Raw genomic sequence first — 14747 nt, 5'->3', positions numbered from 1 at the left:
TTATTCATGGTTATTAATTCATCCATTTGTGGAATTTGAACCTACAATATTGGTGAAACACAGTAAGCTTAGTAATCTTAATTGAGCTGTGGTAGCACCAGTGAGGATAGAAAGAGAGAGCTACTCTCTGGGTAGCACCAGTAAGTGCTTACATTGCTATTCATTCATTCACACAATGATATGATATTTACATCCTAACTAAGCGTTTTATAATCAACTATATAACAGCAGTGTGAGAGCGTTCAACTGCAGGCCACATACGAATATATACATATATACATATATACATATATATATATATATATATATATATATATATATATATATATATCTATATATATATATATATATATATATATACACATACATACCTGCATAAGCTGCATATGCTGCATATGCTGTATTTGTATTATTGAAGCTAAATTGCCTACTGGGCTCAGAATTACTTTGAGTAATTCTACTGTAGGAACGTGGGAAACTATTCATGAGAGATTGATATAAATATTGTATCTGTCTGCCATAGATAGTTGGCGCTACACTTCTTGATGATAGTATAAAGAGGAATATCGACAATAATGCAATTACTATGACCTAGAATTGTGTGAATATTGCGAACATTGGAAAATTGAAGGTCCCTTATAAGATCATAATATCGTATATTTTAGTAAATTCAAGTTCGGAAAAACAAACCACGTCTGGTTCCGTATCTTCTCCAATCTACGATTCTCAGATTGCCGCTATTTAGTAGTCGCAACAACTAAGTAGAAACAACTCTCTTCATTCAAAAGTAGCTTTTCTATATTAATGTACTTATAGTGTAGCCTAATAACTGGGTGATTCACTTCTATTTTGTTATAAAAAATGTCATAGAGTTGAAGATATTAAGATGATTATAGATATTAGAATATATATATATATATATATACATATATATATATATATATATACATATACATATATACATACATACATACACACATACACACATATATATATATAATAATTAGACTATCAGAATAAAACCTAGATATTTGAGTTCATAACTTGAAGGATGAAAAAAAAACAAATAGAGTTCTTATCCTAGGTGAGAGTTTAACATAATCCAAAGTCCAGTCACAGTTTAATTGTATAGAAATATAATTGTTGTACTCATCCTCAGCCCGAGGCGTCGACGCTGACGTTGACCGACGCATCTGTCGTGAAGTTCTCCATCTGCTGAATAGTTTTGATCAGCGTGATTGGTGCTCCGGACTCTGCAGACTTCTTGACGTATATTCTGCAATCCCTTGTCCATGCAGCTGCAAGTTTTTTCTCGCGGACGAGACGTTTCGCGTTTCCCAGGATGAATTTGTTGGTTGGGGAAAGATGCTCGTTGACGTACACAGAGGTTGGGGGCCAGTTGATGGATAGCGAAGCAGCTGTCAGTTTCTTGCGATTGGCCCGTGCAGCTCCTATCCACGAAGACTTGTAGTCTCTAGATATGAACTTGACAATTATAGGTGGATTGGGACGTTCGTTAGTCACGCCTAAGCGGTGCACGGTTGAAATAAAGTTTATGTTGTAGTTGACATCAATAACGGCAGCGATTCTGTCCAACAAACCATATAAATCTTCACCTCGGTTGTACGGAACACCTGTAATTTCTATGTTGTCTTTTCTGCTAAACTGTTCCATATCTTTGATTTTGTCATCAAGAAGATGAACAGTCTTTTTCAGCTTGTCATTTTCTTCCCTAATTTTCAAAAACTCCGACTTATGTGATTCATTATCAGATGCAAGCAGTGCGAGAGTGTCCTGCATTTTGGTGATAGCGCTATTGACACCTACTAGTTCATTCTTAATGTCAGTTACATTAGTGGCCACTCCACCTATCTGCTTTTCCATGTTTGTCCGCATACTGGCTATGGACGCAAGGATTGCGTCTTTAGATTGTGATAACGGCGAATCACTGTGGCTGGAATCAGACGAGTCTTCACCCAAACAAGAGTTGCATTTCCACGTATCCTTATCGAGTTTCGTGAAGTCAACTTTAACACATTTTATATGGAAAGTTGATTTACAGGTTGAGCACGTAAGCCTATCTTTTTGATGTTTGATTTTGTTTGCACACTTGGAACAAGACCCCATCGTAGAAGTTGTTTGTATATTCTGATAGTCACTGACCACACTATACACGCTTAATAGTAATAAAAAGTAGATCACGATTCAACTTTTAGTATAAACACTCGTTATATGAGTACATGATAACGTATTACAACGACCGGCACGCCAGGCTGGAGACCTAGGCTAGAGCGAACCGATAACGATGTTCACTCATCGGCGTCTCGACTAGAACTGTATCATCTCTATCCTTGTCAAGTGTTAAACACATACTAACGACTAAAAGCAACATTGCCACCTAATATAATACCACTTTCTTTCAGTTCTTCAATAATAGAAGCTATTTCAACTGAATGTGATCTATTTCCCGCCTGCTGTGATGAAAGCAGAATATTTAATCTGTCTATCAGTTCATTTGGATTATCCCAGTAGACATACTGTCGACTAGTAGATTCATTTCTTATAAAACCCATACCACTAACAGCTGCTGCCGCATTATCAATCCTAGATCTTTTTGTTTTCCTACTACTACTACTCCTCGATAGAAATAAAGATTGAATAATTTGTGATTTATAGCCTGTATTTCTCTTTACATAACCGCGTCTATCTAAATGAGCAGCGGTAAGCTGCAATATATTACGATATTTTCTTAAATCACGTTCTGTGTACAGTTTCTGGTCAGGCTGTTTTTTAAATAGAAGTTCACACAAACCAACTGTTAAACGATACTTATTATTATTGTCGATAATTAAATAACCATTGGCAATACTAATATCCTTTACACCCATATAGTATTCATTTACTTTACTATCATAACATATACCATAAGATATACAATTATTTATTTTTTCATTATGAAATTCATGTATATACTCATCAATAAAATCCACTGTTATTGTTGTTTTATTCAAAATATCACTTACATTAGATCTATTCAAACCCTCATCCACATCCATTTCCTTGCCCGTATCTTTCTCCTCCTCCTCCTCCTCCTCCTCCTCCTCCTCCTCCTCCTCCTCCTCCTCCTCCTCCTCATTGTCCTCTGATTCTTCTTTAAGTCTGCTACTAGTGTGTGCATGTTGTACAAGTGTATCTTTCAATTGTTTTAGTGGATTGATGATTGGTTCTAATGATTTTTGTCTAATCGAATCATTTTCCCTAATCATACTAGTTAATGATCTATGTTTATTAAAAATTGACTTACGCAAACCTTTTATCCTGTCAATTACTTTACTAGTATGACGATGATGATGATCACGTTGCACTAGTCCTCGTCTTCGTCCTCGCCGCCCTCCTCTTTGTTTTTTTCTTTTTAATTTAATTTTATGCATATTGCTAGTAGTAGTAGAACGATAATTAGTTCTTTCACCTACACTGGCTCAACAACAAATGATGAGAATTGACACATGTCAATTGGTGCTATACACACTTGGATCAATATACTTACCAAGACAATTACGATATTTACCAGCATCTGGTTTACACTCAGTGAAAATTGAAATGAAACTATGATTTCCGCTCTGCCATACATGTGAACATAGATTTCTGAATGCAACAAATGTCATATCAGTTCCAACAAAATCTCTAAATATTAATTTTAAATTGTGCATATCCATTTTAAAAATAATCAGCATATTTGCGTTGTCTCTGATATGATGTTTTGAAATTGCGCCATAGCTTTGAATTAAGTACACACAATCTATGCTTTTGTGTCTGCCCATTGTGAAAAAATTACGTATTTGTGGCACACGTGTAACATTCAAATCGTCAAATATTATCAGTGAATGAGTGTCGATATCATTCGGTTGCGGTATACTTTCAATATTGTCAGATTTATAGTAGTTTACACACTTGAGTTTTGAAAAAACAACATCCAATAATTTATACTTTTCCTGATACAAAGACTTACTGAACAAGTATAGGTTTTTGAATTTTAATCCATTTTTATCGAATATTAAATTCAGCAGTACATTGTCTTTCCACAATTTGATGCACCGCAAATTAGAATTCTAGCTGAACTTGGCAAAAACTCACCATGCTTTTTTCTATCTAGACAATTTTTGCCCACTTGTTTTGTATCTACAATTAGATTATCAAAGTTAACTATTGCTATTGACTCTTTTGATGACGTCATGATAATAACAACAACTAATCATTAACTCTTGCTGCGCGCGCGCGCTTGCTGTTTACACATGCGTGTCTACAGTTCAACTATGCTGTTAACATCGCTACATCCGATGTGTATGTGTGTGTGTGTGTGTGTGTGTGTGTGTGTGTGTGTGTGTGTGTATACTACAAGCGGTTTATGAATGAAGAAAACACGCACATACAATGTTCACAGTTTATTAAAAATACTAGATACATACAAATTTAGCAGCAGCTGCTAAAACAAGTGTGCTGACAATATCTTACAAAGTTGACAATACATAAAAAGTTGAAAATACATACAAAGTTGACAGCTGCATACATAAAAGGTGAAAATATACAAACAAAGTTGACAGCTGCAGTAAGGTAAGTGGCAACGAATCTGAGACAGTGATAATACATAGACAAAGTTGACAGTGTTTTTTGCTAATATTATAAAAAATTGTAATTTATTACAAAGCGTGTGTCTTTCCCTTTCACATAATACAGTATAGCTGTTAGCACCAGCGTCACACGCATTAATTAAGATTAACCATTGACATGCAATAATCTAAAATATAAATTAATATCTTTTCTTTCTTCTTATCATCATCATCATCTTCATCAACATCAGCTACATTAAAGTCTATTGATTTAATTTGCGAGTAAAGTATGTTTAGTTGCATAGAAAATTGAGCACAGATACAAGTATCTACTACATCAAATACGCTGCTTGCATTTTGAATTGCATCTTTTAAATTTTTATATGAACATATACTTAAATGAAACCTACTATCATCATCATCATCATCATCAACAACAACAACATCACTGTAAAATGTTTTTTTACATAAGCTAACTAGAAAGCATTTTTCAATATCAACACGTTTTACACACATCGCTTTAAGCGTACACAAAAGATCAATTATTCTTTTAATAACACTACACGCATCGTTACCATTCAGCAAATAGAACAACAGTGGCGCATCCATTGCCATTGACATTATGTTTATATCATATCTGAAACAATATGCAAATAAATTTAATGATTTTTGCGCGTTGCACGCAGTTTCTTCTGTTTTACAGACGGAGTAATAATATCACTCTTATCTATCCAGCTAGTTTTATCAAAGCCTAACCATTTAACGAGATATTTATTGTTTGATTTTCGTATTATTCGTTCAACTAAATATGTATTTTGTTCGGACGGTGTTAAGTTTGTTTTCATCAATTGTTCACTATAAAATCTGCCTTGTATGATTTCATTGTTAAGATCGCGAATTACATAGGTTGGCGGTTGTGTGGGAAAAACACCGTGAATTATAAACAGTTCTGGCGACCAATTTAATCTAAAACTTTTATCAAAAACCTGACGAAACTTACTTATTCGCACTACGTCGCCTAATGCAAACTTTGGTCGATAAACTGTACGCGACGGCGATTGTTTTGTCTTTTTCAACTGTAACATGATCAAATGCTTTTCATGACGTCGTCTAACACTGGCCGGTGTCATGCCAATCGCTGAATGAATAGTGTTATTATATTGATAAACAATGTCCGGCAAAATGTTTAACCATTTTTGCGTACCGCTAGCAGTTAGTCGTTCATACAAACGTGATTACAGTGTTCGGTTCAATCTTTCAACAAAATCTGCCTTAATTTCAGAAAATACACTGTAATGATTAATGTTTAACCTATCGAATAGTTGTTTAACATCCTTATTGTAAAATTCACGACCTAAATCGCTTTGCACATTTTTTATACCCTTATTTAACACTAATATTCGCGCTAATTTTCGTTCAACTTCTTTTCCTGTTTTAGTTTTTAATGGTTCAGCAAAAGCATAACGTGAAAAACAATTAATTGCAATCAAAACATAACGATAGCCGTTGTTTGCTCTAGCAAATTCTGGCAATTCAATTAAATCAATTTGAATGAGGTCTTTTATTCCTTTTAATATATATTTACGTCTGTTGAATTTTCTTCGCGCTGGACGGTGTAATTCCTGAGCAATTTTCTGTTGCAAATCTGACATATTTGCGGTTTCATTCTCCCCTACACGAATGTGAGTGCGTGCGTGATTGTTTTTGCTAGAGTTCAGTCACACCTGCAGCACTGCTCTGTTGTCTTCAACAGCGATCTTTCTTCGTCTTCTTCTTCTTCTTCTTTAGACGGATGTTGTTTCTGCCGCCTTCTTCTTCTTCGTGTTCGACACTGAGCTGTGTCGGAGCGGTGCTTGTTGAACTGGTTTCACTAATAGCTTCTTGCTCCACTTTCCTCTCCCTCTCACTCTCACTGCTGCGATCAGTCTGGCGTAACACCAGTCCCGCTAGCCGTGCTGCTGCTATATTGATATTGATCTTCTCTTCTTCTCTCTTCTATTAAATAATGACCCCACGCTTTCGTATCTATACCGTTTGATTCAATGTATCTTTTTGTGTCAAATGGTGATAATGCAACTTTGGCACACGATATTTGATAAATATCATGTGAATAACTGCGTAATTGTGAAAAGCATTCACGTTGAACTAATCTATCTGTCAGACATTTCATGTACATATCATATCTTAGTTTATTGTTTATAATTGTTCTTGCTACGCCTTTAGCTGCGTGCTTACTAAATTTTTCATAAGAACTATCCTTAATACTACTACTACTACTACTACTACTATTACTACTACTACTGCTGCTGCTGCTACTAGCACTACTGCTTAGTACATATTCAAAACTGTAAAGTTTTGCACGAAGACCGCAAAAAGCGGTAATAATGCCAGATTTTAATTCATCTTTAAATGTGCCAGGCACACCATGGTTCAATTGACTATAACAACAATGTGTGACAGGATAAGCACTTGTGTCAAAATGTTGAAGATTTTGTTTGATAACTGCATAGATATCGTCCGATTTGATATGATATAGCAACGAGTCTGTATCGCTCATGCATAATTTAACACAGCTTGGATCGAACATTTTCAAGAAAATGTTGTAGTGGAAATTGAACATTGTAAATTTACTCAAATCAAGAATTGAAAAACCAGCATAAATTGGTCGATCTAATTTTATTTCTGTTTTACACATTTGTACAGCGACAATGTCTTTGTCAAACACAATCCATCGTTTACAGCTTGGTTTTGCAATCAAACTTTCCAATTTTTTCTGACAAGTAATTAGCTTAAAATCTATTCTTTTCCTATTATTCTCCATCAACTTTCCGAACAGACTATTTGAAAGAAATTTAAAGAGGGTACGTTCAAATGAATTTTTTGCTTCCTTTCTCAGTTGCGCATTCAAATCAATAAACGGTTTAAGCCAGTATGACTGATGAAAAGCGATTACTCTATGTACAGCAGTCAATTTCATGCCCAAGCTTAAATAAAGTTTCAAATTTCTATAGTGGAGTACATATCGTTTACGATTATAAAGGGTGGCTAAAAGACGTGATGACGCGGCGGTGGTGTCGGGAGACGGGCGGCGCGCGGCCGCTTCTCTGCGCAGAGCAACAGTGTTGTCTGTTTGATATGAAGAGAACAGGTTGTAAGGCGGCTGATCTTTTAATGGTGCCAGGGGGAAGCTGTTATGTAATTCGTGTAAATTAACTGGATAGGACAGGTCTGCTTCAACTATATAGCCAGTCTCGGCTTCATCGTGAATGCTTGTAAAATCGCCTAAAGCTGTAATTTCATCTTGTGATAAAAATCTGAAATTTGATTCAGGTAGCTTGTAGGCAATCATTGTATGTGCGTATAAGCTTGTACAATCAAGATAGAGCAAAAAACTATTTTCAATAGCTGGGTTATAATTTGCGCCCATATATTTATTGTTTGCGACTGCATGACGGTGGGGAATAACTGACAGACCACCGCGTAAACCAGATTCTATGAGCAAGTTCATATCAGCATTGCTAATTAATTCTAAACGTACTTTAGTCAAATATAACATTGCATTCAACGAAAAATGTGGTAACGATACAAAGTGTGATACATCCAGTTTGTAAATTGCAAAAAATACAGTCCTAAAATTTTGAAAAATATCTGCCAGCAGTAAGCAATCTGACAAAAGGTAAAGATCATGATATTCACCCAATGAGTTTATGTTAAATTCGCGCCAAACTTTCTGTGCATGCTCGTAATCGTCTACTTGCAATGCTGTATTACTAAGTGTACTGTAAAATGAGTCAATTGCTGGCAATTGCTGTTCTTCAAATTTTTCAGCATCTGTTATGTACTGATACGGGTACACGCCTTTACGTAGTAAAAGTTTTTGATGATTTTTATCGTTGAATATTTTACACATTACTTTGAAATTAGTATCAATGTTTTCTGTATCACTTGCAAGATTGGCAACAAGTGACTGTAGACTTGAGCTTAAGAATTGATAGCTGTCAAGGAAACGTACTCGATCTATTGTAATTGTGAGGAATTTTTCCGATGAGTTTGCAATACAATCAATTTTCTCCTTTCGTCCTGCTAATGCCTTAACAATGAAATGACTATCATATCCGCGAAAATTATGAAAAAAACAGTTTAATAGTTTTGGTGCTTTTGCATTTAAATTACATGACTTGTGCGTTGCACCGAGAAAATTTCCTGTTGTATGAGAATGGTGCCTAAAACGAATTTCGTTGGCTTTAAATTCATCGTTGCACAAAAAACATACTGTACTATTGTTAAAAGCTAATAATTGTTCTTCATTTAATTCAATCATGGGCACTTCTTGTTGCATATCAAAGGAACAGTTTCGACCTATGGCAATGATCTCATCAAGAAATTGCTCAATAATTTTCTCGCCAACACTTGTAGCTCTATAAACGCGTGGGCCGTAGAATATTTCACCTGATTCGTCTAAAATAATAAACGCATAGCCGCAAGCAACATGTTTTTGTGTTTTCCTTGTAAAGCTATTTCCTATATCAGTTCCGAGCAAATCATCAACATTTTCATCGTCGTCATCGACCTCACCGTTATTTGTTGGTACAATAAAACTTTCAAAATCGGCAAATGCAATGTACTTATTTTTTAGTGTGTACGAAAAATTTTTAAACTTTAACATTTCACCCTGTTTAGGTAGTACTGTTCTTTGTATTGCAAATGTTGAACACAAATCCATATGTTTTTCTAGATTGGTTTTTCCATCACAATTTGCTTGCCGGTTAGTTGTAAATTTGTTAAAACAATATGGACAAATGAACACTTGACCATTATGCAAAGACAAGTGATGACTCAGTAGCCGTGACAATCCGTTATACCCTTGACGTGTGTTTATCAGAACATAATGCCATTTTTTCGGTGTTGTATCATTTGACAATAGTAGAAGATTGATTTTATGTTCGCGTTGTCTGTAAATTGAACAACGGTACGGGAAAAACTTTTTTTTAGCAGCATCATAAGCAATCACTGTTATAGAAATGTTTAAATTTTGCACTTCAAATTTTTTAATGTCATGCACTGTAGTAGGAAACTTAATACCGGTCAAATTTAGATTATTTTCAAATTGCTTCAGATAGTCAACATTCATATTATTACGTCTGTAATGAAAATAGCTAAGTACACTCCATACAAAACATTTACTATCATTTGTGTTTTTTACATTTATAACGGCTCTTTTTGCTTTTATAAAATCAGGTGTTTCAATGTATGTACTATTTCCGCCAGCTAAAGGATTGTAACGAGTAATATTCAAATCAAATGAAATGATTCTAACTACTGACCAACCACTACCATATCTAATAAACTTATCAAGCGTTGATTCAATTTTCTCTACACCACTAATAAATTGGTCTTGCAAAATATCTAATTGTTCATCAAGATTAATTAACAATGACGTATAACTGTAAAACGATGCGTTTGTCATAGTTTCAACGATTTCTTCTTGTTGTGATTGATCGCTGCTATCAACATTTACTTTTTTCAATTGAACAGTTGTAACAAAATACCATTTAATATTTTTGTCAAAATTATCACTTTCTTCAACAATTAATTCAATTACTTTCGGCTTTAAAATTTGCAATAATGTTTGAACAACATCAATGAATATTTTTCTAAAAACAAATCTGTAGCGAACTGCACTCGAATTTATGCTAGTACTTCGTTCAATAGTATAATCCATAGTTTTTCGATTTTGCTAGTAGTAGTAGTAGTAGTAATAATAGGTTTTGCCGTCTTACCGCTTTGAAGAGGTTTGCTGCGGTTAAATGTTTTCAACTTCGTTGTCGATGTTAGTAGCAGTAGCGTTCACGACCCTCGGTTGTGATGAGTTTGTCACGTCTAGCAGAATCAATGATGATGATGCTTCAGCTTGGTGTCCACTATTGCGACTGGACTGTTGCAATGATGACTCCGCGCTCACTCCACCCACATCAATTTGGCGGCCTCTGCCCTGAGCGATGACGCGTCGTTGATCGGCAAAATAAATGCCGTGGCCCCGACCTTTTCCGCCACGTTTTGGCGTATCACACGCTGTGGAAAAGTGCACACGTTTTGCCGGCGGCGAATCGCTGCTGTCAACCACACACCATTCCTCATCCGCCATTTCCACCTCCACCTCCTTGTCGACCGCTATCGTCTCAACCAGGCTGAAAAAACAAACATATAGAATGAAATAATTGTATAGAATAAAATGACTGTGTGTGTGTGTGTGTGTGTGTGTGTGTGTGTGTGTGTGTGTGTGTATACATTTATTTGCAAACGCACATTATTGAATGATCATAAATCAGATAGTATATTTTCCAGTTTACTTCAAGCACAATTATTACCTCCTCCTCAGCCGCCATTATACATATTTGTTTGCAGTTGTTAGAGCAAGACAATTGTTTTCAAAATAGAAATTTACATTTATTTGCAAACGCACATTATTGAATGATCATAAATCAGATAGTATATTTTCCAGTTTACTTCAAGCACAATTATTACCTCCTCCTCCTCAGCCGCCATTATACATATTTGTTTGCAGTTGTTAGAGCAAGACAATTGTTTTCAAAATTTACATTTATTTGCAAACGCACATTATTGAATGATCATAAATCAGATAGTATATTTTCCAGTTTACTTCAAGCACAATTATTACCTCCTCCTCCTCAGCCGCCATTATACATATTTGTTTGCAGTTGTTAGAGCAAGACAATTGTTTTCAAAATAGAAATTAAAGTAGTCAAATTGTTTACTGCCGCCGCCGCTTCTTCAGTTTGATTGTTAGAGTATAACATTTTAATCATATTTGTTTTCCAATCATTATTGCCGATGAAAACGTGACAATGAAAACACTCACAAAACTTGTTGCTACTTTTTTACAGTTTGTAAATTAATTTAAAAAAATATTTCATTATACTTACGTGTTGTTTGTTGGCGTTGCTGCTTCTTCGCTTGTTGCTGCTGCTGCAGCTGCTGCTTTATCGGATTGTTGCTTGTCCATTTGCACTGTGCATGAAACGTCACACTATAATCGAATGCAAGCAATATCATGTCGCTCGATGCTTTTATAATTTTGAGCCGCTCGGTACCATCAACTGTCAGTTTGTTATCACGCAGAACATGTGGGGGTTGCAATAATTATATAAGTATGCATGTGCACTGCACAATGAATAAATTAATATCTTTCACTCAGCTAGCAGATGTTAAGTCCGTTACAGAGACACGCAAGGTGCACACATTTTGGCCGTTCCTTAAGAAATTTGCAAACGTTTCCTTATCAGTGTTCCGCACATCTGTACTAAATTTCGCATACAACATATGCACAAAACAGATATACTTTCTTTGAACTTCTTACCATCTATATTCATCAAGTTGATAATATATAATGACGAAAAACTGCGTCCTTCTGTTAGTATCAGTTTGAAACTCCTACAACACTACGACGATGTCAGCAGATCAAACCTCGCCTATGGCAGCGCCAATCAACAGCGAAACCAATGTAAGTTTATTTTTTCCATTTACTCATCTAGCAAACTGACTTGAAATACATTCTTCTAATCCAACAGTAGTTTTCTGTTTGTTGTCAGTTTTCTTCTCATACAAATTTAGCAAACTAATGTTATCAGTCTTTTTCAACTGAATACTTCTATCATACAAATAAAGTTCTTCTAATGTGCTCCTAAAACTGATTACCCAAATCTACTTATAGGAGGATGTCTTTGTTGTTCTTCACACGTACAATCTACTGCTAATTAAAACACTGTCATCCCTTTGCACAATCAGTCTTTTTCAACTGAATACTTCTATCATACAAATAATGTTCTTCTAATGTGCTCCTAAAACTGATTACCCAAATCTACTTATAGGAGGATGTCTTTGTTGTTCTTCACACGTACAAACTACTGCTAATTAAAACACTGTCATCCCTTTGCGCAATCAGTCTTTTTCAACTGAATACTTCTATCATACAAATAATGTTCTTCTAATGTCCCCTAAAACTGATTACCCAAAAACACTCTAGGTGGATGTCTTTGTTGTTCTTCACACGTACAAACTACTGCTAATTAAAACTTTGCGCAACTGGAATACTTATCACACACACACACTGCTAATAGTTTATGTTTTTATCATCTTCTTCTTCTTCTGCTTCACACACTTGACTTTTTGTAACAAAATCGCAATTTGACGATGATTGAATGTGTAAATCCCTCAATTGGTATTTATTGATCGATGTGTCTGCCCACATATGACAACCACTGCAAATAAGACCAAATCCATTCGAATTTGAAAAATCAATACCATAATAAAATCCCTCACTTGCTAACTGTTTGAAATTTTTCGGCAAACATTCCATTTTCATAAATGAATTTTCACGTTCGTATTGTTCATGTAGTCTGGTTTTTTCTGAAAAGTTGACGTTGTACGAATATTACCAACAAGATAATTGTTTATGAAGCCGCACTTCGGTGACCATTTTTTATGTTCAAAAATAGCATAATCACTCACTTCCCAATTTTCCAAAACTACATTGCAAAAAACACATTTTGTTCTATCGAAAACTTTTAAAAAGTAGAAGCCGGCCTCTGCTAAATGATTCGGTTTTGGATATTGATGCGGCCAAATAGTTTTATTACCTTTAAAAAATGAGTCAAGCCTATCGATTTCTTTAAAGTAATTTACCGCTTTCTTCTCATCACTATCGTTGTTGTCACTGTTGATGATGTCACTGTTGTTGGAACAATGAATGCAACGCTTTCTTGCTCGCGGCAACATTTTCAAACACCAACTGAAAAAAAAAAATAGAAAATAATATATTTTTGCTAAACTTGATTTTTTTCTACAGGAAATTTACACTAACGAGTTGTGGTCCGAGGACGGGGCAATGGCTATGCTGGAGGCTGAACTATTGAGAAGCGACGCCGCACCTGCCGACGCCGGCGTCGACCTGTTTGATGAAGACAACTCATTAATGGAACTATTGACCAGAGCTGAGAAGCAACTCAAGGAACAAAACCTCTGGCAGTATCCACTTCATCAAACGGTTCGACGCCAGCAACAGGTTTCCAGCCCCGATCACCCTCCCCCTTCATCGCCGCATTGCCAGCAGCTTGTGGTATACACGTCGCCACCACCCGCCACCCGAGCTGCTGCGATCCCCCCCGCCACCACAACAAGAATCCCCCCCGCCTTCACCGTCACATCACACCAACAAGTCCGGATACCCCCCGCCCCCACAACAAGAATCCCCCCGCCTTCACCGTCACATCACACCAACAAGGATGTCCCCCCGCCGCCGCCTCCGCCACCGCCGCTCATCCTTATAGACGTCCACGCGCAATCTTAGGATCTAACTCTATGCGGCATGAATTTGATTTCGATGGTCTGATAAGGTTTTCAGATCCATCCCGACGTCGTACAATTGCGTTAAAACATTTATCCGATGCATTTCAGTATCCTGTTTTAGGTGCGCGTGTTGTGCGCTCCTACAACAAGGATGCTGTTATCATTAGGGTAGCAAATGTAGGACGTCGGGGCAACGAAGATGCCGAAATTGAAACTTTCATGCCGCATAGATTTACTGCTAAGATTACGCGTGCGAATGTGCAGTCATTTAATTCAGGTTGCCACAATTTAATAATGCAAGTTGTACATAATGAAGGTCGTTCCTCTGATATAAGGCTGAATCGACGGTCGCGGCAGCGGCCGTAGATTCAGCTGATCAGAGGAACATTTTTAAATTAATAATATTTAAAATTTTAAATTTTTTTTTTTTTTCAAATTGTGGCAATTTGAATTAAAGGATTAGGTTTCTTATAAATTTATAATTAATTTCTTATAATAAATTATATATATGTTGATTATTGCACTTCATTTAACTTACCTTGTGTGTGTGATCAACAACTGTGCACAACTGATGTACAATCATTGTTCTACATGACTATTTATAGTCAAAGGTTAATGACTCAGACATGTTCAGACATGTCTGGTCATGCATAGCTGCACACACGCGTCATACATGAATGCATTCAGTTGCATGTCACTGCAAACTTAGTTTGCCAGCAGACACGATGGGAGTCAAGTCAATAGGACAAGAAATGAAAATAATCATAGTATTTG

At 36.0% G+C, this 14747-nt stretch overlaps 2 protein-coding genes across 2 annotated transcripts; one reads left to right on the top strand and one right to left on the bottom strand.

Annotated features, from left to right (window-relative positions):
- Positions 1 to 1155: 1155 nt before the first annotated feature.
- Positions 1156 to 11296, bottom strand: LOC111050309. The gene is made up of 4 exons (XM_039443526.1): positions 11287 to 11296; positions 11133 to 11138; positions 7638 to 9177; positions 1156 to 2027 (listed from the first exon to the last, which is right to left on the bottom strand). The coding sequence occupies exons 3-4, from the start codon at positions 8944 to 8946 to the stop codon at positions 1156 to 1158; spliced, it is 2181 nt and encodes a 726-aa protein (XP_039299460.1). The 5' UTR covers positions 8947 to 9177; positions 11133 to 11138; positions 11287 to 11296.
- A 779-nt stretch (positions 11297 to 12075) lies between these two features.
- LOC111062697 (extensin-like) lies at positions 12076 to 13974 on the top strand. The gene is made up of 2 exons (XM_039443525.1): positions 12076 to 12129; positions 13474 to 13974. The coding sequence occupies exons 1-2, from the start codon at positions 12076 to 12078 to the stop codon at positions 13972 to 13974; spliced, it is 555 nt and encodes a 184-aa protein (XP_039299459.1).
- The last annotated feature ends 773 nt before the right edge of the window (positions 13975 to 14747 follow it).

Source organism: Nilaparvata lugens, chromosome Y (genome assembly GCF_014356525.2).
Source record: "Nilaparvata lugens isolate BPH chromosome Y, ASM1435652v1, whole genome shotgun sequence".
Lineage (NCBI taxonomy): Eukaryota > Metazoa > Arthropoda > Insecta > Hemiptera > Delphacidae > Nilaparvata > Nilaparvata lugens.
This window is presented reverse-complemented; position numbering and strand designations above follow the sequence as displayed.